This window comes from Chelmon rostratus, chromosome 9 (assembly GCF_017976325.1).
Source record: "Chelmon rostratus isolate fCheRos1 chromosome 9, fCheRos1.pri, whole genome shotgun sequence".
In the NCBI taxonomy this organism is placed as follows: Eukaryota; Metazoa; Chordata; class Actinopteri; order Chaetodontiformes; family Chaetodontidae; genus Chelmon; species Chelmon rostratus.
This window is the reverse complement of record NC_055666.1, coordinates 22,706,342-22,732,103: the sequence shown is the minus strand read 5'-3', so window position 1 is coordinate 22,732,103 and position 25,762 is coordinate 22,706,342. Positions and strand designations below refer to the sequence as shown.

Genomic DNA, 25,762 nt, shown 5'->3' with positions numbered 1-25,762 from the left:
TTTTCTCCTAGCGAGGACACTTGTAGCAGCTCTCTGGCAGGGACTGCGGAGACAGTCAACACTAACTGAAACCGATGAAGCAAACTCAGATTGATGGAGTTAATGGATGAAATCATTGCGAGCTCTCCAGGATTGCTCTCCATATAGGCTTTGAAAGTCATGAAGCGTTCATGCAGCGGTTTCATGGTGCATGTCAGATGTGGTATTATAGTTTTAAATACGGCATCTTTGCCGCTTGTTATTACATTCAGGGCGGCTAAGTTGAATATCCGCAGCAGAAAATCTGTGTCGAGCCTGGCTGATTATGAAATAATAACCGTTTTGTCTCCTCGCCTGGCTCTGCATTTTGTTAGGGGGAAAAAAAAAGAAAAAAAAGAAAGATGACTGAAGACATCAGCAGCAATGTTTTGAAATGGCCTGAGAGGAAAAATGTGAATCCGAAATGAGGAAGCTGAGACAGTTATGTGCTGCAAAAAGAGAGCTGCCACCATTTGCCAATGTGGTTGGACACCAGCAAGGCATTTTCTCCCGGCGTAGCAGTAGCATCTCTATCGGCTGAAGTGTTTACCCTGACAGTTCTCAGCCTGGACACAGAGAGGGTCCCGCCGCTGTGATTAATGCACTGCCATGCCGCCATGGTGGAGGATGTCTCTCGGCGGTCTCCTTCCCCTTTCCAGTACTCCTCCCTGATATTTCACTAATGTGACTCGACAATGAAGAGATTGATAGTGATCATTATGCTGCTCTCAAAGAGTAATGTCACTTCCCAGCATGATCCAGCCAGTTTCTAATTCGGCTACTGCTGTGGGTAGCATATGAGCAGTGGCGGTGCACACTGGTACTGTACATACAAGTGGCTACAACTGTGTTACGTTAAACCAGAGCCAGTGACATTTGTGAATCACCTCCTCCCGCTGTTATCGCAAACTCCTGGAGCACCGTTTGCATATTCAGCGTGGAGCACGGCGCCTCAGGATGGCTCTTTTCTAACGGAGAAACTTGACACGGGAAGTATTATCACGCCAAACAAGGGAATCAGCCTCTCACCTTAACACTTTGCAAGCTATATCGCCATTTCCCCAGCGCTCCCTGTACAAATAAAGGTGCGGGGGTCATTCATTTGTTTTCTCTCGCTCCAAGTCCTTACAGCTAAGTTGATTTGTTTATCTGTATGTGTTTAGCCCCTGGCCCCAATCTTCCGAGAGAGAAAGAGGTTTAGCATTTAAATTGGTTGATCCGCCGCACGTTTGCTCAACCTGTTTTTAAAGCATTACATTGATGAAAAGCAGACGCTAATCCCTGCGGGTGTGTGACCTTATCTGACTAAACACCTGACAATGAGATTCTGTTGTCACTCTGGGAACACAAAGACTCTCAGCAAAGGTGTCTTGCTGTAGTTATTGACCTCTTTTGCCAAGCGCTACTGTAGCCGCAGGTTAGCTCGCCACAGGTATGATTTACAGCGTGACGTCTTGAGAACGGACCGCTAGGCACCGACGACATGGGATACTTCAGAGTCCCTCTAACTCCTCGCTCCTCAGGAAGTTGTAGCTCCACCGCTGTCAGCTGGTCTGCCAAAACGTCCGCTACAGTAAGTCCTCGGTGTCAGTCAGTGTCCAGACCTGAGCGAGGAGGCCGAGTTAGCATACTAGCTTTCAGAGCTAATCCCAGAATCTCCTGTATGCATTTCTCCTCTGCTTATATTCACACGAACTGATCCTCTCTCACACTTCCCTTTGTATGCTTAGCCAGACGAGACATTTTGTCAATACCGTTGCCTATGAATATGTAGGAGGCAAAGTGGCCTTCACCTGAATGTGGCAGATGTGATTTCTAACTAAATCATAGGGATTACATTATTGACAGTGCCCTGAATAAACATCGGGATGAGGTCAAAATTCATTGTCTTTCGTTATTTGCACAGCGTCTGGGGCATGTTGAGGCTTGAAAGCCAGCAGAGCGTGTCTCGCTCGTGTCGAATAATTATCCTATGCGACGAAATGATCATAATTCAAACGTTAAACGTCAGATCTGACGGTGAAAGTCAGATATGACTTTTACCGCTGACAGGGAGAAAGGATACTGTTGTGCGATTAGCTGTGGTATCAGACGGTGTCCAGCGTTACAGATCTGCGGTGAAGTGTATCTATCGACTCCGTGCCGCATGTTAGTCCGGATTTGCTATCGTCCCTGTTGCTGGGCCTTTCTAAACTGCAACACTGCTTCGGGAAATCATTTGTTGTGCTTTGAGTGTTTGTGTCGTGATCCGGCCTCACATAGGCTACTGGGATGGAAATTCCAGAGGCCAAAACAAAAAGATGCTATCGAGCCACACAAGGAAAGCTTATGTAAATAGTGACAGTCTACTGTGAGTTATGGCTGAAACGTGATACTGGGAACAAGTGCGACTGCAGACTGTGGGTGCCAACTGTGGGTTTTCTTGCTGTATCAATACGCCTTGTGCCATTTAATCTGGTCAGGAGTAAAGAATATACAGTGCAGTCATACAATATTAATCCCAGTCAGGAAACTTAACCAGCTGCTGCCTTTCATAAACTGAGAACTTATGGTTTCATGAAGCCATATGCTGCCCGCTGCCGCCTTTTCTCTCAGATTTCGCTTCTCAGTTTCCATTGTCAGTCTCGTCTTGGCTTTTTATGATCCTAATTCTGATGGATGTATTCCAGTGTGAAATGACTTAGCCGGGTGTGAACGCGGACCATCCTTTGCCTCCCGCTGCTGCCATTTGGTGAGCGGGGAGGAAAAGCACAGGGACCATCAGACATGAGAAAGCTTGTGTGTTGACGACGCACCTCCCTTATCTAATTGGGGCAAAGCAAACATGATTAGGCCCAATCTGAAGGACGATCAGTGTCTTCCACCGCAGAGACGTTCCACAGTCCTGCACGTTCTGCTGCCCGCGCTGCTGAGAGGCAGGCCAACGCAGTTTGACGACGGTATCAAGCTGTTTCGCCAAAAACATGAGACTGCAAAACAGTTTTTGTTTTTCATTGAGAACAATTCCAAAAAATCCCTGGTGCCTAAACAAAAAAGTATGCTGTTTGTCAAGCCTTTTAAAAACAGTGCAGCGTGTTCAGCCTCCAAGATGAAAATGAAAGTTTAGACACCTGAAAGTACTTGGTCATGGTCGTGGTTAAAAATTGGGAAAGATCTCCGTCATTGCTAATGAGACATAAAGCCTGCACTCTATTGTCAAAGTCAGTCACCTTGTACGCTCAAACATCCACCCACATCTCCTAGCTTCGACACAACACACTCATAGGCTGTTTGAAACTCTCTCTACTCTCATTTTTCTTTTCACCTGAGGCGAAATGTACCAAAGCATGTGCAGTGATTTGTTGATTTTTATCATACATGAATCTGCTGCTTGTATAACTCTTAAGTGAAAAGTAATAGTGCGATTTTAAATGTATGCTTAGCTGGTATAATTAAATGTGAACTCTCTGCCTCAGCAGTGAAATTAGATGAGAGAGCTTAAACATTTTCCAGTTTTCATCAGGAATCGTCAGCTGCTGATTTACGTGGTTTTCCCACCTAAATCAGCTGGTTTGAAATGTTGACCTTTGTTCAGTTCTATCTGGGTCATCTGTGATTTCAGCAGATTTCGTTATCCTTTGTGAAAGTGTTGTGCAACTGTGTGAACGCTTCAGGGATAGTTAATTCATTTTAAAACCGTGAACACTGTGCAAATAAGGCTTTGCTTTACACAGGTGTTGTGTAATTAAAAAGTCCAGGTGCATCCCTGACAAAATATCTTTTATTTCTTTCCGTCACACTGTACCTTTTCTCAGATAATCGCGCAACAGTGATGAATACCATTTCAATCTGTAATCATGAAGCACAATGGCTGATAATCATTTTGGATTTAAAAGCCCAAGGTGAGCAATAAGCGAGCTCCTCGCTGCTCGACATTTCCTCCTTTCAGTCGAGTCATGACAAATTCACATCATGTTCCGAGCAGCACAGAACCAGATTTGATGCAGTTCAGATGTAGAGGCGTGAGAGAGGTGCTAATTGATGCCTGCTGTGGCATGAAACACAAATTGCATAGTTTACAAGTACAGCGACTAAACTGCAGATATGCACAGCTCCGTGGAGTCGCATGAAGAAGCTAAATGGAGGATGTGCACAGAGGAGCATAATGGATGCTGCCGACACACGAGTTCCACCTGTTCCCTGTTATTCTGTTGCTCTCACCACGTTAGCACCATTTGCCCACTCACACATTATAATGTCACATGAACAAACAGACAATCTACTCTGTCTGTGCAAATGTGTCTACATATATCTGCAGAGCTGTTGTTTAGAAAAAAAAAACATGATTTAATACTGAAATCATATGCTGACGCTGAAGTAGAGCTAGATTTAGTTCCATTACGGAGACAAAAGTCTTCTCATCAGGTTTATTAATATACCATACATATGCTCATCAAAGCCATTAAATGGCAATGATTGCATTTCCAACCATTAGCCTAAATGATTTTTTTTGCTACTTATGCTATTAGCTGGAGTAAAAAATACATTTTGCATATCGAACATTGAATTGATGACCTTCCAGAGTGAGTCACACTAAGCAGGCATGCTATAGTTCAGTGTCTTGCACAGTAAAAAGCTTTAGCTGTTGCAGGAGTTGAACTTTTCACCTTCTTTAGAAAAGAATTCTAATGTATAAGACCGTCATCTGTAGGAAACCGCTATCAGTCCGCTGTGCATCTATATGATGAAGTTGTTCTCCCCACTCTCTTTCATTTTCATAAATATTCAGGAATATTTATCTGCCGCTTTTAAAAACACAGCAGGTTTATGATGCTTGCTCTTAGCAAGAAGTAACCAGGCTGAGTGATCCACAGCTAAACCTTCCCCGTGTCCTCCCGTTTCTGTTCAGCCCATTTGGAAAAAAGAAACTGACACTGTGCTATCTCTGGGGCTTCTTTCTCCCCCAAAGTAAAATTTGTTTTATTGTCCTTTTCTTGAACTTGTGATAGTGTAGAGAACTTTAACAGCATATAAAGTTCACATTAAACCTTGGAAGAGATAAAAATGCCAGTTTTTAAGAAACGAGCAGAGAAAAGGAGGAAGGCTTGTTGAAAATATCAGAGCGCTGTAGCTGTTTGCAACAGTTCTGTTCTGCAGTCTTTTTTTAGAAAGTAGCTGTGATTGCTATGGACTATACAGATTGTCTGTTCTTATGTATGGGCACCACTGTGCATGATGGGCGAGATATGTTGTGGCTCTAGCGATTGCAGTGTCAGACGGTTGGACCAGAAATTTGGTCCTGACAGAAATATCTCAACACTTGTTTAATAGACATTCCCCTTAGCCTCAACTGTGTCTTGTGTGAACTACCAAATGTTAGCATGCTAATATGCTAAACTAAGATGATGAGCATGTTAGCATTGTTATTGGAGCATGTTCTGATCCTGATGTTAACGTCTCAGAGCTGCCAGCGTGACCGCAGTCGCTGCCTTGTTTAAAGCTAGCTGAAAGCTACTTCTAACTCCCGGCAATCAGTCTGTCGCAGTCGGAGCTTTAATTAGTTTGTTTTGATTCATATTTGGTTTGTGCAGTTTTTTGAAGTCAGCCTAATCATTATAACTTATTCTGCATTAAAAATAATTAAAAGTTCAAAGCACATCTACTCTATTATAGTTAGTGCTGCAGTTTATATCATTATCAAACTGTGGAAGGATGTTACCTTCAAGGCTACCTCATAGATCATTTCTCTTTGGTGCCAAATAATTCCTAAATAAGATATACTGTTGCTCTTTTAAGCCAGCTATTTGTTACAACATTTTGACACTTAATGAATATAAAGTGTTGCTCAACTAGGTTGCAAATGCGCGTGTGTTTGTGTGGTTTGTGTGTGTGGAGGGCGGGGTGGAGGTTGCTGTAAGACAGTGGTTGATAAATTGTTGTTATCTGACTTGCTGTGGAGGGAAAAAAAAACCCCGAACATATGGACAGAGGATTTGATAAATCTGATGAAACTGATTCAAGGCATTTAAGTGACCATGTGTTTTAACGTCTGGCGTCCTGAGAGTTTTTTTGGCTTAGAGAATTGGCACGGACAGCACCAGTAAAACCACAATAGGTCCTCACTTGTATATCTGATATGCTGGCATGCACACGGATCCTCGTCCTATCAGGTTGCATCTCGGGGTACATTTACAATATATATTGAATCTGGATTACATGGCAAGCTTATTACAGTACATGAACAAAACACCTTTAAATACGCAACAAGAATAGGCACAGAGAAATGCTGCTTTGATAAGCCCCAGCTTACTGTATCACCCACACAATTCATCCCCACCAGTGTCCTTATTCAACGGATTTGGCAATATTTTCGGCTACCTTCAAATGTAATTTCTCTGAGCTTTTCTTTGTGTGCTTGTGTGTGTTCCTGCAATTCCTTCTAAAGCAGCCTCTGGAGAGACAGCAGAGGAGGTATGTATGAGTTGGATGCCTCCTTGACAACACCTTGGAGGTAAAAATCAATTTCTGCCAAACAAAGTGAAATGTTAGGCTGCAGCCGATACATGACAGATGAGGCTTAAGGTGGTATTTTCTAAGGTGAATGAAGACTGGAATGCAGGCAGCCCTGTCTGCTGTTGTCAAACAAAGCAGCATTAGAGTGATTTTGAAGGACAGTACATCTGACATCCGTGGCTGCTTTTATTATTGATTAGCGTGCTGTAGACATGTGTGAAAGCCACTCTGAAAAGAAAGGGGGATGTGGTTCAAAATTTAGGATGACTGCACAGCAGATTAAACTTTAAAGGCCAGTTTCACTAATTAATTGTAACAGCGGGCCACTCAAGAGACCTTGCCTCCAACCGGGGTTGTACAAAAGTCAAGTCATTCTGATTAGAGTGGATTGGTCCTCAGATTGAAATAGTGACTGTATTTCATCGCATGGCAAAATATTCTCTGATAAGTGACAATATCTGACAGCTGAACTGCTTATAATTTCAGCGGCCATGTCTGAAATCTTCTACACTTTACATTTCAATGCATAGAGCACAGAGTTAGAGCCCAGTTTCCTTAGGCTTGAGCTCAGCCTATGCTGCTAAATAGTAGCCGTAGAAACAGCCTGGCTAACTTGGCACATTAGTGGGGAAACACTGTGTTGCTACCTCATGCATGATCAGTCTTCAAGACTCCAGCAGTGACCTCAGCACAGAGCCGTGGGCCATATCGTGTTGCTTATTGAGCATGCACCAGGCCTCTGAGGGTACGCAGGTTGCATCTTAGTTCTTCTTGCAGAGGGAGGCTGAGGGTGTTCTGACGGAAAATTCAAAAACATCAGTGGTGCTGGAAGGCTTTCCTCACTGAGCTTTAGAGTGTGTGTGTGTGTGTGTGTGCGTGCATGCAGGTGCACGGACTGTATATCTGAACATGTGTTTACACACATAAAGTTTATGTCCACTGAGGATATTGACATCTCCTGCCGACCCTCCTCGCCACTACTAGTTGGCGAGCAGTATAAGAATAACCAATAATTCAGTCTATTATTATTCTCGTCCCGTGCTCTGCTCTGTGGCCAAGAGTAATGCAACAGTGGGGTATCAATTCATAGCCTTGGCCTCAGGAAAAGCTCTCTGGAAAGCAGAGGGATTTTTAGCCTGTGTGCTGTAGCTCCAGCTCTGGAGCCAGACATTGCAAGAAATTTTTGGCTTGGGGAACTATATGTGGGAACATTTGGAGGAGTCAGTTAGGAGGAGATATAAAGGCACCAGCATGCATTGTTTGTTCATTGTAGTGTGCCAGATAAGAGACTCGTATGAAAATGCAATATTAAATGATGAATCTGGAACTAATGCATGCAGTATAAGGGCCGTATTTATCAGCTGGAAGACAGTCTGCATGTTTTGGTACAGCATGTTACTGGTTCTGTTCAGTAGTCAGCTTATCTGTGTGTCTTATTGTCTTTGTAGATGCTACACTGACATTTGTAAGCAAGGTTTATTTCAAATGAGTAATTAGTTGACTGATGAATCTGCAACGTTGTTCATAATCTATTGATTGCTTAACATTTTTCAAGCAAAAACTGCCCAACATTCACAGGTTCCATCGTCTTACATGAAAATGATCGGGATCTACAGGATCTGCTGCTTTTCCTTTGGCTTATAAACTTCATATCTTGCAGTTTCGGACTGTTGGTTAATTGAGAAAATGATCAGCAGATGAATCAATATTCATAATAACCATTAGTGGTAGCAATATAAAGAAATTGTATCACATAGCCAAGATCAGTATACTAGTTCTACTGGTAGGCTGCTGTCTCGTGATGACCTAATGCTTGAATTCTTATCAATTAATTAAACAATCAGCTTTTTTCCTTTGAACCAACAGATCCAAAACAATGTTTCATTTCTACTTTTTTCTTTTCTTTTTTTAACATCTATGTCATTTTTAAGGCATTGCTGCATTGTATTTGTTTGTGAATAGAGCTGCTATGATTGATTAATCAGTATGTATTCAACCATTAGATTAATCTGCAACTGTTTTTATAATCAGAGTTATTGTTAAAGAAAAACAAATCTTTGATTCCAGCTTTTTAAATGGGGATGTTTACTTATCTTTGGGTTGTGAACAAAATAAGACATTTGAGTCGTCATCTTGGGCTTTGGGAAACACCGATTGATGTTTTTCACCATTTTCTGACATTTTATAGACCAAACAACTAATCAATTAATGAGAAAATAATCAGCAAATCGTTAATTGCAGCCCTATTTGTGACGATACTTTAAATTAGCCTGGATCCCCCTTGAAAGTTTTTAATAGCACCATGTGGGTATATAATGTTGAAATAACAGAATTCAGCAGAAACTTTCTTTCCTTGTGGAAGCAGAAGAGCATAAAAGCATCAACCTCTGCAGAACATTATATCGTCTCGAAGCGCCATTTGTTTATTCAATGTGCTGTGAAAGATATACACTGTATGAATCTCCGTCTCCTCAAGTTTTCTCACAATGGAGGTGAAAATTAGTCATCTGTGCGAGTGGAGTGCATCCAGTTGAGAACAATATGCCAACAATTAATCAGGAAAAGATGGGCTTTCCCATTTTTAGATGCATACGCTGTCCTTTGTCTGGTTTCCCCACAAACTGAGCGATTTGCACAGGAAATGCAATTATAGCAGCCATTGGAAAAGACTGTGCCACTACAACCATGAGTGGTTTGTTTTTTCCCTGCAACCATTTTCTCAAGTGATTGGGGAAGCGAGCTGTAAATGAATGGGAAGGCTCATGAATAGTTCTCCCGAGTACACATGTCACATTTCTATGACCCCTAAGATGATGTAGGCAACACGTATTGTGCAATTACGAATTCAAATCTATATTGCTTTAGTCAGAGAAGTGACTCACGGTTCAGCGACTCCAGATAACAGTGTCTCGTTGTTGTTCCTGACACTGCCGTTGGAAATAAATAGATGAAAATCCTTCGAGCAAGTTTCTGAATATTCAGAAGCTTCCAGGAGGTGGCCAGGATCATTCTACCCAAGGTTTCATGCCGTCTCCGTCAGCCAGTCACTCTCGCAACTGAAGGCACAAGCCATTCAAACCACCACGGCAATTTAGAAGGAGCGAGTGAATGACCGCTCTTAAGGGCAGTCCAGTTCAAACAGGCAGAGGAGGAGGATTGAAGCTGGCAGCTTCTTCTCAAAAGAATGCCAAAACAACCTTTCAGAGCAGATTCGCAACAAAGCGCTCAGCCGAGACACATTTGAGTCTCTCCAGTGTCTCCGCTTCCTGCTTCCTCGTTGGCCATTTGTTAATGTAATACGGTTTAAAACACTGTAGTCCGCCGAGTTTTTCCAGGATCAAAAGGGATGATGCAGTGACAGGAAGTGGCAGGTTGCTGCTGTTATTGCGATTGTAACAGCACATCAAAGGCGCGAGCACACTGGCAGGCCAGGAATTTGAGGCCAGCGTGAGTGTTGGGGGACTGCAGGCTGGGATCTCAAATCCATGCCATGATTTTAAATGAATGCTTAAGATGTCGCATGTCTGTTGGATGTGTGAGGAGGCGACCGTTTCCTAACACGTTGGCTACAGCAGCTTCCTGTGCTCATTATATATCAGTGTCGTGTTTACAGTTCGTTGGGCCGCCCCAGAGTGGTACAAAAAATAATAATTGATCCATGTTTAAAGTGTCCGTCCACAACTTCAAACGCTCAATCTTTTCAATGTTCTTTGGCAGCTTTCTAAAATGGTTTGTGTCATTGTTTACCTGAAACCATCGTTTTACACGACTTCCATCACTTTGGTTAATGACTCGCTGATTTGAAGCGGTGTTTGATGTTTTGTGTAGATCTTTGTTAAGATGTTGTGTGGCAACAGAGATTTGAATCATGTGGAAATACTAAAAGCCCTATTCACACGGGAGTAGTGGTACCAGGGGAGCCCGATGCAATTTAGAAATTCAGCCCTCCTCACATCTGTGTTTCGTGCAGCACATGTGCATAAGCAAAGTTATCCACCGGATGTGATGTCAGCGCTCTGCCTAGCAGCAGCGTTTCGGAAGCGGTCTGTTCTTCAGCAACCACATTTATAATATAGTTTAGAATTGTTTTTCCCGCTTTCTCTATGTGTTACAAGCATAAATTCACATTTGCAGCTCATTAAGATCAAGTAACGCATGCTCAGAGAGGCCAACCTGCGCATGACTAATATTATCACGTGTCCTCTACATTTGGTGGCATATGATTGGTAATTTGTGGCGCAATTTTTACTTTCCAAATTAGAGACATGGCAGATTCGCATGGGATTAAGATCACAGACGACCTCCTCAATTATTACAAATTACTAAAGCCCCCCAGGTAGTAGTAGTCCCATGCGAACAGGGCTATACACAGCTAAAAAAGGTGTCATTATGTAGTCAAGAACATTACACATTTGTACTCTGTGACACCTTTTAAATATATGGCAAAAAAATGGACTTTCTGGACAATGACAGTCAATATACTAATTGCATGTTTAAAATCAATGCTTGCTGAGCTCTGTAAGAAATTAACTTACGGTGACTGGTTGATGAAGTTAATGGCTGCGTGAACACAAATCAAGTATAAATGTGTGTCAGAAAAATGAGGACTGGCTCACTTCCCTGTGGACCGCGCCAGCTTTTAGCTCTGCAGGTTGAAGAAAATACAGTGATACATATATTGTCAGTACTTGACTGCAGAAACCGCGCCGCCTGCGCCAAAGTTGGAAACTGTAGAATTTTACCTAGGTGTGAACACAATCTCTCTGGACAAACAAGGAAGCCAGCGCTGTCCACACATGAATAAATACAACTAAGTGTTTTGTCAGCAGGCTAATTGTCAAAGCAGCTTTTGAGAAGGAGTGTAATTGCTATGTAATCGGAGAGCTGTCAGAAAGAACTGCTAAGCAGTCATCATCTGTATGATGATCTGCCATCTGTAGCAATGTCTGGGGGAGAGAGAGAGAGAGAGAGAGAGAGAGAGAGCTGGACAAACGGTGATTTGAAGCTGCTTATATTCACAGTGCATCTTCAGTGGGTTCAACTTTCTAAGTGTATTTGCAAATCATGCATTTGTGATGAATGGCAGTCTATCATTTGCATCAAATGTGAGTTAGCAAAAGCAGCCTATATGACTGTGTAGGAGCACATTATGTATGGATAAATGGAATTATTTCTTTCTATAATGCAATGATTATGTAATCCTTGAAATATTGGTTACATCCTGGTTCCCCTGCAGAGAGAAAGCTTAAAAGAAATTTCTGTCTTTGATCAGATAGAAAGCCAGGAGAAGAGTGGGCAAGTCTGTGAGAGCAGTGACGGCACTCTGGCAGGAAATATGATGGAAATCACACAGCTTCTTCTTTTTTTTCTTTTTTTCTCAAAACCCCAAGCCCCTGAAAATTGCCAACTCTCTTTGCAGAGTAAATCCCCAAAACTCACCTAGGGCAAGGTTGTTCAAATGGTCCCGAATTCCACTGGGTACTGCCCACCCCCCTCCCTTAAACACCACCCCCCACCCCACCATCAGGGCTTCACAGTGAGAAGCTGCTGTCTCGCTTTCCACTAAAGAATACCGCCAGTGCCTTCAGCTGGGCGCCAGAGGTGTGCTGAGGTGAATAGAGAACCAGGCGTTGATGAGAATGAATTTATTGATTTGACATATATAAACATCCTACCCGGTTCAAATGGCATGTTTTATCACGGAAGGCATACATTATTCATTTGATATAAAGTCAAACAGGGATTTTGTGAGGTGTGTCTCTTTTTAGTTCATGTGTTTTCCTGAAATTCAAACTTTGCCGAGCACAGATGCTGCAATTTCTTTTAATGTAATTATGAATATTCTTCGGTAAACTAAAAACAAATACCGTTGCTGTAATAGAAAAGCTGTGGCCCCTATGATTTCTGTGATCTATTTTGATGGAATTCTTGTGATGCACGCATACTGCAATTTTCCTATTGGTGAAGGGCAAGCCAGTCAAAGCAAATGCCCTTTCAATTCCATTAGCAGTTGAATCACTCTCTTAATGGAGAGTAAAATGGCACAAGACCTTTTGCAGTACTTACACAATGAATATGAAAAGGCTTTCACCAGGCTTGCCAAGCTTAGTGAGTGCAAAACGGCTTTTAATTGTGTCCCAACTCAGTGTTGGAACATTATGCGCCGCACTAAAGGCTTGTCAATGCTTTCATCAAAAAAAGATATTTTCAAGGGAGTGAACATCATAGGATCCCAATAGGCCTAAACATCTGAGTATCAAGAAGTGGCATCAAAAAGTTCAAGAAAATTGCGGGGAAATGTGAACTCAGCTCGCAGACAGTGATAGCTTCTTCACGGTTATTTGAAATTGACAAACTTCTTTGAACGGACAAGCCCGAAACAGTTTGAATATCATTATATCAAAAGATGTGTTTTCTAAGGAAGCTGCATATTGTGGAGTATTTTCCTCCTTATGGACAACCCAGTGCACTTTTTTCTCATCAAGACTTTTTTCCCCCTCAACATTATGACTCATTATAGTCGGCTAAAACACAGGTCTACTCCTGGAGATGCTTCTGAAAAAAACGCCATAAAGCTCCGTAAAGCGTCATTTCATAGATATTGCAAGCATCATTAGGAAGGGTGTGCGTCTGTCATTTCAGTGCTGGCATGCAGTATTTATCACAAAGGTCTTTTAAAGCATGTTGCTGATGGAGATGATGACAAGCTGACGTTGAGGAATTATGCAAAGGAGGCATCCGTCTTGATCTGATTTCAAAGCAAAGCCCCATAAACCACACAGCTGTTTCATCTGCCTTCCCAGCCACTGAGCCTGCACTTTAAAGGGCAGCTTAATTCCCTGCGTGTCTTGATGGAAGACAATGCCAAGCTTTCTTAAAGGCTCATTGTTTAATGTGTTTTTTTTTAAACACACAATCCAACATACGCGAGGCAGTGGATAATCTAATCCAATGTGCTTCGTTGCCAGAACTCCATATTTTATCATGGTGAGCCCTCAGTGGCTTTCAAACCTCCAACTCTGCCAGTGAAGTACACAGAGACTGCACGCTGAACCGCTGCGCCGCCAGTGCTACATTTTGCAGTTACATGGAATCACTTACAGGTTTTCATCATGGAGACTCTGCTCTGAGTGTAAAACTGTTTGTCAGAAATTGGGCTCAAACCCTCGACTCGAATCTGAGACCAGAAAGCGAAGCACCTTGCGCCGCTCAGACAGTCCCGCCACCTACTGTGTGCGGGGAAATGAGCGCACGGGAAAACAAGCGCCACTTAAAATGTTAATGCTGACATGAAAATTCAGACACCAAGTCAAGGCTTCCTCGGTCGGTGGTTGCACGGAGGCCTCATAAACAAGTCTCCTTTAAAACAGCAGCTATTGCACCGTTTGATCTTGACCTCACAAAGATAAAGATTAAGGGGATGAGAACAGCCTTTAACTTAGAAAAAATGTTTGCATAATTAATCAGTCAAAATCCACACGGAGTCGAGCTTCACATCTAAATAGTTAAAAGGCCATAACTTGGTGTTCAGTAATATTTCAAAGGTGTAAGTGGCCAGTGCAGCTACCCTCAGACTTATAGATGTGCTCTTATAGTAAGAGGTTTGTGGGTATATTTGTTGAACCGGAAGGTGAGGGAGAAGCCATTTTAGCTGTTGCTGCTTCCTCAATATGGTGTGGTGAATCTATGCCAACTGCTAAACTTTGCCATATTTGTGTGGCACTTATATAAAAGAAACAATAATTGATTTTTGGCATTCAGAAATATTAAACCAGCAGCTTTTGAAGGCTGACACAGTGGATTGCAGCACAACCTTGCTGCTTTCTTTGTTGAACTTCTTAGGACAAAGACGAAAATATTTGTTTGGATTCATGTTTTTTTCCACCCATTTCAGACCAAGGGTACATGCTCTGTTAAAAGATTGTACTCTCAACTTTTGTTTTGCTTCTTTAGCTTCACTCGAAACCAAAACTGATTGACTGCTCCACTTCATTGCTTCGCAGCAAACGCAGCGTTTCAAGTGGGGAAACCTTATTTACACCCAAAAGCTTGAAGTGCTTTTTGCAAAAGCGCGCATACAGTAGGTTTAATTCACTTCATGGGGTTTTATGCTCCCGGAGTTCATTGTGGGATTATGCAGTCAGATTTGCTGCATGTCAAATCCTACACCTTTGAAGGTTTTTGGGATTTTGTGTTTTTGAGAATGTTATGCTCAGCATGCGCTTTCACCTGAAAACATGTCACAGTTCGAGCGTGCCTTTTAACACGTCCATTTCATCAGCAATTGATTCAAGATTGACCATAAAGTCATAATGGTGAGTGTTTGGACTCATCTCTGTGCTTGCTGTGCCGGCACATTCCCATCAACCATAATGCACCTGCACCACATACACTGTGTTTTTATGGCTTTTTCATATTACTGTACCGTATGCTGCATTTTAAACTGTAAGCGTGGGCAGTGCAGCAGCAGGACGGCCTGCAAACTAAACAAGAGCAATCAAGATGTTGACTTGCAGTGTATGCCAATAGATCAATATGTAGACATGAAGATAAATGGATGGCGATTTGTGCAGTATCTGTCATGTATCTTTATTTGTAATGCGTAATGGGATGGTGGGTTGTTTACTAGGATTCACTGTGGCATATGTGGGTGTGATAATAAGATGTTTGTACAGGAGAACAAATACAGCAGTTTTTAAGTACTTTACAAAAGAGGGGCTTTTATTGTGTTTTTAAGAGCATGCTGCAGTTATTGCATCAGAAATTTGGTTTCATTTGATTACTTGGAATTGACATTAAGCTTGTTTTTGATCATTTTTTCCTAAGTGACAATAAAAAAATATTTTCCCCTCAAAAACATTTAAAGCTAAAAATAATCCTCTCTGCCCATCAACTTTCCACTTACCTCCGTGTTAGATCATTTTCTGTTTTTCAGAGCCCATTTGATTGTCCCCTCTGCATCATTTCCCTTTAGCCCTTCATTGACACTGTACTGTTGCATTAGTGTGCGCTGATTATATGAAAAATGCTTCTGCTGGAAAGTGAAGTGGAGCTGGTGGCTGCTGTGGGCTCGTACAGTGGAATGAGGCCCAGAGGTGAAGTAAAACCATCCAGTGTTGGTAGATAATCCACATTTCTATTAGCCTACTTAGCACTTTTCTAATAGGGCTTACAGTCTAGCCCAGGAGATGAGAGGGATGTCTTGTGTTCATTATCACTAAGTCATGGCAGCCTTATATTTTTCAAATGCCAATACCGCAGTTGATCACAGGTAATTCATGTGTTTGGATCCAGAATTGACTTTGAACAAGGTGGTGTGGGGTGATGTGAGGATCATATTTGATTGGGTTTGATCAAACTCTAATCAGGGATTAATTAATTTTAGATTGGCCCTCTGCACCAGCACTGTGCACTCTTGTCACTCCTGATTCTGCTCCACACCCTTCATCTTTCAACATGTCTGTCTGTCTGCCTGTCTGTATTCAGATGCTCGAATAATGTATTCTGTTTAAAAAAAAACAAAGCAATAAATCCATGCAAGTAATACGTCACTAAAATGACTGGTACGACCTGCCTCTGCTAAACTTTACCGCAGCTGCCACTGTCCAGCAATTGAGTTTTATTCTTGGTAATCATTCGTATTACAGTATTCCTTACAGTATATTCCTGATGCATTCCTCCTCCGAATGCGAGAGAAATAATCTTCAGTCGCTGCAGTAGCCTGTATTTGCAATAGCCTAAAGGTTTTTACCTCAAAGCGGTGGAAATTATTTCCTAGCTCTGAATGGCAAACATGTTTCCTCTTAGCACAGAGGAACCAAATGCAAGGCTAATTTGGCTGCAGTGAACAGCTCATTTTTATACACAGAAGGGCAGAGTGAAAAGCAGAACACATGGACAAGGACAAAAACTGCACGGGCATTAAAAGCTCTTTTCAAAACAATGACTAGTGTCCTTTCAATGAAATTGTTCAAGCTCGCCGAGACTGCAGAGCAGATTTTGATTCGCGGCTTTTAACTCTACAAGGTCTTTTAAGCATGGTTGAGGAAGCAAAGGTTAAATCATGCACCGGAGCTGACCTCCAGCGTTTGTATGCTCTAAATTTAACTCCTTTAGGCTTCATAAAAATTCATGCTGTCAATGCAAGAACAACAACTCCTTAAAGACGCAACGCCGACTTCTCCGAGCCTCTGTAAGGCAAGAAAGACGATACCCATTTGGGGCTCATTGGAGCAAATCAGAATTGTCAGCACTGTGGGTTTTTACCTTTTTAAACAGGGAAGATGGATAGATAATCACCACATGCCATTCTGGGGGCCAATTACACAGCTTTGTGTGAAATTGGAAAACCTGTTCTCTCAGAGCTCTAATGGATGTTCTGGTCATTAGTTATTTGAGAGTCTTCTCTGGCTGTAATCAAACGTGAAACATTGCGTTAAGCGCCCATAAAAGAACAGCTGCCTCTCTAAGTGACCTTCTGTTTAAGAGAACCCAACTGTCAGCCGTGTGGCGTTTTGCGACAATTATTATGTGTGTCGCCATAAAAGCGGCTCTTATTTTCTGTCTTTTTGCAGTGGTTGCATTTCATTTTAATGTCTTGCTCTTGGTTGTATTTGCTTTTCTGGGTCTGTTGGGTGGCTGTGTGCTGTCATATCGTACATGCAAGGCAGATGCATACTCTAATCCATCTGCCGTCTCTTAGCAATCCAGCCTGACTAAATTTTAATCGGCAACAAAAATGACTTAAGCTTTTGATTTTGCAGCTATTAAGAAGACAAAAAGCTCATGTTCTGATGTCTCTGCTTTTCTCCAGGTGACCATCTAACTAGTCAGCAGGGCCCACCGCCTCTCCCACCAGCCCCGCCCCCACACAAGCAACATCCGTCCATCACGTCCCTGAGCCGCAGCTCACTGGCCAATCAGAGGAGCCCGAGCCCGCCGCCCACAGCCGGCCTGGCGGCCGACTTGCAGAGTACGGCGGAATGCGTCCAGCTGCAGGACAGCTGGGTCCTGGGCAGCAATGTGGCCCTGGAGAGCAGGTGAGTGACCCGCAGTGACCTACACCAGAGCTGGGAAATTCAGGCCCAGGTGTTGTTATCAAGCCAGTTTCACTGAGTCAGAAAACAAAATGATGTGAAACAAATGAGAGGGGGCCAAGCTGCTGTTCAAAATGTTCATTTTAATTTGAGTTCTGTTTCAGTATCATGTTGCAACTTTTGAAGTGTGCTCCCAAATGGATTGTATACATTTTACATTGGAAAATCAAGCAAGGAAACGGGGGCTGTTTTACTCTATTTCGGTTCCCTGGAATCAGCTGTCTGCTGAATCTGGCCTGTTTCATGTGTTTCTGAGACATCAGGTGTTTGCTCATATTCAGAAAACTCACAGGGTTAACAGTGACTCACTCAGTCGTGACTGAACCAGCAGTGTTTTTTGTTGACAAACATGAATTATCAGTTTTATATTAATGCTTGCACGTTTGTGGCTCCATCACACCTTTACCATTTGTACGACCTGCAAAAGGTTTGTGGAAAGCACACAATGCGTGTCTCCCATCCGGGCAGGATGGAGTTCAGTGTTAGATGAACCTCAGCACATAATAAACTCCCGCAGTGACATTTCTCGCTGTCTGCTGAGAAGATGTGCAATGGAGTGGTGGTCTACATCCTTCCAAAGGCAACAGGCAGGAACCGGGCTGGCTGATTTTCCAGCCTATTTTAGGGACTGCACCTCATCAGGATGAATTATCATGCCACAAATTGTGCATGGCATAATATGTTTCCCGCTGAGTTTGATAAATTCGGTCATTGTTTCTCCTCTGCTGAGAATAATGTTGTCAGGTTTCTGCTTTTTGTATGCACCCACAATTAAGGACTGATTGCTAAATTAGATGGACCTACACTCAGAAGGAGAGTGCGTGATTAGAGTGAACTACGTGAATATCAGAAAGCTTGCCAGTTCAAATCAAAGACGCTATAACTTAACGAGGAACTTGGTAAGCGGATTGTGTGTTATATCAAAATTTGCTGTGCAAGATACTACTTTGTCATGAGAGCCGCTGCCAAGATTTCCTCCTGAAACATCAGTTATATCTCTCTTAATCAGTGAGCTCAAAATATCCTGGCTAATGAAGTGTGGTACATTGCGCCCTGACTCAGAAATGGCCTCGAGTCGATGATTGCATTCTAGCCTGATATTTCCCTGGCACGGCGTACCCTTTCCGAGGCTTAGATGAATGTAAACTTTGAATTTCGTCTGTGGCAGCATGAAGTAACAACCTCTTATGATCTGACTGAATCAATTGGGATATGTGGTGACAGTTTCGCTTTCTGGGGAAGATGCAGTGATTGAATACTAACCGTGCAATGACCTTGAGCTGTCTTAGCCGTATCGACAAAACAATATGTGCACACCTATCATCAGACGAGGCATAAATCACTATCACCACAGTGGACTCTAAATCAAGTGCTTGTCAGTGGGTGGGAACAGAGGGCTGCTGCGAACCGACGGGGCCAAAAGGGAAGACCCGGTTCACCACATAATTGCAGATGTCAAGAAAACCACCAGGTTGGGAAATGTAAACAGAAGCTCCAGAAAGTATTTATTAAGCTGCCTTCAGGGGATTTTTGGCCAGCAAATTCTAGCGGCACACATGTAGGTGGCTCCAGGTACCGCAGACATATGAATTTCATCCCAGTCCTCAACACTGACTGTGGATTACATTTTTTGTGCAGCACAATAGACATGGTCACACGCACAGACAGTAAATTATTACGTACAAGGCAGCTGATTAAAAAAAGTGTCAAGTATAAATCACAATGTTATGACGGTGTTTGAGATATTGCCTGTGACATGATCTCCTTGAAAATAAAGCCCTCATTTGACAGCATTAGCTACTTTTACAGCAATTAGCCGTAATGAATTATGTGTGTGTAACCTCGCATGAAAGTGTTGGTCTTCAAAGCACAAGTGTGCTAATTTGACTCAATACTGACTAGCTTTCGCTGTGAATAGCTTTCAGTGTTCTTGTGTGAAGTGCCGCACTCAGTAACGACAAATGTAACTACTGCTCATTATTAACGGTGAATAAGTGAATAAAGCCACTGATCTCACTGTGATCACGCTGCCAAGGCTGTGGCGACTGATCGATTTCGCCGCATGCACTCGACATCAAGCGTGCGCGTCAGAGATATGAAGCCGCCTTTTCCAGTTCAAAAAAAGATAAAAATGGGACATGAATTAGTATCAGTTTATCTGATCTTAAACACAAACACAGTATGTGTAGTAAAAATGTACAGGCAGCGATTCTCACTTAACGAACTGAAACACAGACTTGAGGAACACGATGGGAAGTCTCGATCCCGTGACGAAACAGCAGAGTTTCTGTCACCATGACAAATGCTGGTGTTACACATCTGATGGGTCTGTGGCATTGTTCTACTTCAGCCTTTGTTCTGCTTTATGATAACCAGGACTGCACCATTTAAAGGGCTCAATTAGTTGGCAACGGAGCGGCGATCATGCTCGTTGGTATTATCAAGTGGTGAGGAGACATTCAGATCTTCAGAGTGTGTGGAATGCTTTTAATAAACCCCTCAGGTTTCCCTTACTATCCACTTGGCTCCACTGAAATAGTTTTGTGTGATATTTTCAATTAGAAATATTCCTTTGAATTTCATTATAAAATGAATTGCCATGTCCCTTAAGAGACCGATGCACATATACAGTAATTATTCTTGAGCTGTACTTAATCCTTTGTTTAAAATAGACTGAAGTGGCGTGTGCGAAATTTATATTTTTGACATGTGTATGGCACGAGCTATACGCCCTATATGTGCTCCACTGGATAAGATGCAGGTAGGTGCCTGCTTTTACATATGTATGTCCTTTGGAGCCCACTTCAGCATTTTTTTCACTTAGACTCAATGAGATTCAGCTAGAACAGTCGTTATGACACTTCAGAATGAGTCTTTTGAAGGCCTGCCCAGCCACACGTTGCAGTTATAAATGTACTGTCAATCCTCATTGGATTCATGTGTCAAGGGAGTCCTTTGGTGAAATGAAATTATGTCTCGGCTCCAAAATCATCATGTGGTGCAGGGTCCCACAGACAGTACATTTTCCTGATGGAAAATGTGTTAGAATTGTTCTCGGGGGTGAAAAAGAATAGCAAAGGTAATCCAGGAAGGATTTTGCTTTTGTGTGTGTGTGTAGCTGTTTGTGTGGGATGCACATGTAAATCACGAGTCAGACATTCATGCTTCACAAGGAGGAACGTGGAGGAAAATTGAACTTTTTCTTTCTTTTTGTTTTTTGCACAGCAGCCTCAGTGTCAGGATCGCACCAGGACTGATTAGTCATGTGTTAAGATACCAGCCAACTAGCCTTTTGGAATAGAAAGGAGCTTGCGGTGTTGGTTACCTGCCAAAGTGGATGGTGTTGTAGACAAAGTGGTAATCCTCAAGACGTATTTTTTTTTTCCTTTTTCTCATGTGTTTTCCTTTTCATTTATTTTGCCAACATCTTTTGTGCCAAGCGCACATTTCTGTGGTGATTCCAGAGTTCCTGCAATATTTTCCTCTTATTTTAGGTTACAGTATGAACTGCTGCTGCTGCTGGCAACATGAAGTGCATCTGTTCCAGATGATTTTTGCCAGCAAATGTAAAAGCGTTCATGGACGGAGGATAGATAGTGAAGCGTGATCTAAATAGGTTTCAATATAAAGAGTATTTATTCATGACGAATGTAGCCCTTGTGGTGGAGCATGTCCTCACCACAGTTGTCCCTTGAGATTAAGCGACAGAGTAACTGTCTCAGTAACTGTCTCAGGCCGAGAGTTAGACTCATAAAACCTTAAATGTATGTACATAAGAGCTGAGCTCATCTCATGCCAAACCTAATCAAACTCGTTAAATATACTAAACTCAATGTGCAAACAATCTGAGCACTCTGAGGGAGCGACTCAAGATGGCACCACGCTGATCTCCGTGGGCAGGACGGCACAAAAAAAAAAAAAAGAAAAAGAAAAAGCTCGCCCGAAATACCATCACACGGATGCGGAGCTAGCTGTACCAGAATAGCACCTGCTAGGCCCCCTGACGAGAGGGCAGGTGGCGATATGGAGGAGATCGACGGCGACGGCGGCGAGCGTGAAAACGAGCCACTGCGACGGCCGCCACATCTGTACTCTTTTTTTTTTTTTTTTTTTCGGCTATGGAATAAAGCGGCCTGATTATTCCAGCTCTCACCTTGAAATGCTAATGCTAACGCAGAAGCAGCGGCTAATAGACAGATTACATATTCCGAGGGCTTCGATTCGCATTGTTTCGCTCTCACCCCTCCAGCTGGAGCTTAGCCGTAGACAAATCCACCCACTCACTGTTTAGTCTTTTGTCCTCAGTGAGGATGTTTTCAAATGTCATCCTGATGACAAGCAGTGTTGTGAGAGCAGAGGAGACCAGGGTGGCTGCTGCTTTTGTGTTGCAGGCTTCTCAATGGGACAGACAGGCGTGCACACAAACACAGTGCGATCACACAGACGGGCAGCCATTCATTTGCTTTCTCTCTCTCTCTCTCTCTCTCTCCGTCTCGCACTCTCCCGATTGTCTCTCCTCCTTCCCTCCCTCTCTCTCGCAGCACACCACACTGCTATCACTCGGGCTGGCAGGATTAGCATAGTAATGTGCCTTGTTGCATCACACTGGCTGTAATCAATTACAGCCGGTCAGCCAGTGTGTATAGCTGCAGACATTTACACTCGTCCGCTGTTTGTTAATCATGTCCAACAGCATTTCATCTTTAGACCCCTTCAGTCTGCTCTTTAGGAAAAGAAAAAAAAAAAAAGAGGCAGACATGAAAAACAGCAGCGGCCGAATTACTTGAAACGCTGAGTGCAAATAAATGTCCGGCGCAGGAATTTGTCTCGGCGTTGCAGATTCTGACAACTTTCAGTTTCGCTCTCTCGCACGCAAAGCAGAAGGGATATAAATGACTGAAGCATAGCTGACTTTTTAGTTTAAAACCACCCACGGCTTGCCATATGTCTGTGGTAATTATATGTGCATTCAGATTGTTCAGTCAACTCAACAGTGCGAATAAACACCATTTTAAGATTTGTCTGTACGTTTTTACTTCGGATATTAACACAGTTTTTTATTAGGTTTCATACGGTTTTCAGTGTTCTGAAGGCTCTGTAGTGCTGTACAGATGTTCCCTTTTCAGCTCAGGTGTCTTTGACTTGGGGGCCAGGAGAACATTATGTACTCATATATTTGCATAAATAGGAGCCCAGGAACATTTGAGACCTTTATTTACTGGCAAAACTGTCTCCACATGATCACTTGCGATAGGTAGTCACCTCCCTCAAATAGAGTGCATACACCTCCCAACGGGCACACACACATGAACCCACACGTCCGCGTCCCCTTCTGTCCGCCTCATCAGATTGCATCCACTTACACTTAACTCCCCAGATAGCCGTGTCTATTTGCCTGCGAGTCCGACTGCGCGCCTGCCGCCTCCGACGCCGTGCAAGTTTTGACCTCAATTCATACCCAGCTGCGTATTAGAGAGTCTGCCGCAGCTACAGCGCGGCTCGCTCCAGATTGAAGAATCTGAGCGTCTTCAGGCGCAGACGACCCGGGCATTGTCATTCCAGCAGTGACACGCGGTAACCTTTAAATGGAATCCCTGTCTGGCCATGACCGCCACGTGTCAATCGCGGCGTGCGGGAGCCAGACGATCCAAATCTGACATTTGTTCTTTTAGTCAAGAATTGATCAGAGGAGGTTTTAGCCCAGAGATATCCTCACAGGAGATAGGAAGTAGCTGAAATATCAGCGGCAGGGCTGAAATATGAGCAGTGCATTGTGGTGTAGGTGTAAGATGTGTCCTTTGTAAAACAAATCTGTCAGAACTTTTTCTAATTTCCTGATTAATCCCACCCCCCTTTCCCTTACCTTGGACCACAAAGTCTTCAGAAACAACATTTAGTCCAACTCAAAGAATATAGTTTTTGAAGGTGCAGCTTCCCTAAAGCTTGTTGACTCACCGCTTCTATCAGATAATCAGGGAAACTCTGATTAGTAAGTCTTTCCATCCTTAACTGCTCAGCTTCAGATTATGCACCCAATTAGCCGTTCTCGAGCTCTTCTAGTGCAGACTCCCAGTCAGGCTTAAAAAAAGCCTTTACAAAACTCACACGGAGGCTTCACAGATGCCGCACAAATAATTGATGAGCAAACACCGTTTTATCAGTTTATTGGTGTATTTAAATTGGCGGTTCCGCAGCAGCCCGCTCCTCCTGGGATCTATAGAACATAAGATAGGCTGTAAAATGTTGGGTGAGACTTTCAGGAGGAAGTAGAGGATGTGAGAGCAAGAAAGGACGACTGTGCTTTCTCTGGCCCTCATTATCTGAAATGTAACTCTTTCATGGTCTTGGACATATTTGTTTTACTTTGGAAAATGCTTTGCCTTTTATTTTGGAAACAGCAGATCGAAGGAGAGTAAACCTGGACGAGGAGGTGTATTTGTAGCACAGGTACATGCAGGAGTGTCAACGAGAGTACTCATGCAGCGCGACCCTCAACTGAATAGTAAAGGTTTTGTTGTGCAAATTATTTATTCAGATTTTGTATTAGTGTTATTAACTCGCCGTGTTTTACAGTCAAGTATTTGCTCAGCTCCTGAAGTAATCCTGGTGAGGAAGCTAAGACTTTCATTCAGAGTATCCATTATCTGGAAACAAGAGAGATCATTTGTTTTAAAGCTATTTTATTCTGCCTCTGCACAGCTGACAGCCGCGGCCGGAGGCGTTATGTCTCCAGGTTGTCCATACGTTCGTACATCCCTTTAAATGAATACAATATCTCAGGAAAGCCTGAGGGGAATTTCATTACATCCGGAACAAACGTCCACTTGGACTCGAGGATGAACTGATTAGATTTTGCTGGTCAAAGGTCACCCTGACCTCGCAAAATACGTTTTTGGCACTAACTCAAGAGCTTAAATGCTAATTGTGATGAAATTTCACACAAATGTCTCACAGGATAAAATGATGAAGTGATGACATTTTATATCCGAAAAGGTCAAATGTCACCTTCACTGTGACATCATAACGCTCTGCAAAAACAATTTTCTGGCCGTTATTCAACGCCGTAACTCAGGAACAGAAGGCGGATTGTGATCATATTTCACATTTGGTCAGATACTGAATTGGTGACACTAATCTTTCATGTCCACCTTGACACTGTGGTGATTGTATAGATCTTCTGTGCTGCTGGGTTGAAGGTGTGTGTGAAGCATTCATGTGTCACAGTTTATAGCATCTTCGCAGCAACATCCATAACTGAAGCTTTGTTTACTGTCATGGCGTCAACCTCATGTTCTATCAAAATCAGCTTTATTGGCCAAGCATGCGAACACGCAAGCCGGTTGTTTTTTTTCTCTCAGTGAACTTACACACTGATAAACATACAAGTCCAATCAATTTCATTGTATATCCCTTCATCAGATTTTGTCTGATTGTCTGTCCTGAGACCCTTTGGCTCGGAACGACTCCCATTAATGGGCAAAATGGAAGAAGCTCGAGGAAGGGCACCAGAGGAGAGATCCCTCTCTCAGGACAGACATACATGCAGGAGATGTCACATTTGCTGATAATGAGCTTTCGTGGCTCCACCGTGTGATGAAGCTCTCCATCAGTCCTCTGTACTCGTCTGTAAAAGTAGTCTCTGAGTGAAGACACCACGTGTCACTGGAAATGATTCACTGGAATCATACATGTCAGTACAGCAATAACTTCTATTTGGCCCAACACTTAATAGCTTTTCCTTCAAAAAGCGTCACTACATATGTGAGTCTGGACAGACATGGATGTAAACTCTATCCTGGCTGGTTAGCGGAGGAATACAACCATAAAGCGGTAATTCTTTTTTTTTTTTTTTTTTTTTTTACAAAAGTGGACAAATTCTACAGTTGTGCATTGGAAGGGCATTTGGAATGCATGGTCAATCTGTCCAATTTCCCTGGCCGTCCCCATAAGCCTGGAGGCATTTGGGTATTAATCTCTAAGTAGTGGCAAGAGTGGCAACAAGGCTTAATTCATTTACTTAAGAGCTTTTCACGTGGGGTTTAAAAGTTAATAGGACGATCACTCCGTAGTGCATTTGATTAAACCCTCTTAATTACCCCAGGTATAATGGGCTATTAGCAAAGGCCCAGTTGTAAAAGGGCAAGTGGGAGATGATT

General features: G+C 42.8%; 1 protein-coding gene across 1 annotated transcript in view; it reads left to right on the top strand.

Moving 5' to 3' along the window:
- Positions 1-25,762, top strand: part of si:dkey-237h12.3 (teneurin-3) — a 126,465-nt gene that overhangs the window by 29,809 nt on the left and 70,894 nt on the right. Inside the window, exon 3 of the mRNA XM_041943529.1 lies at positions 17,324-17,549. Coding sequence (XP_041799463.1) covers positions 17,324-17,549 — 226 coding nt within the window. The remainder of the gene's footprint in view (positions 1-17,323; positions 17,550-25,762) is intronic.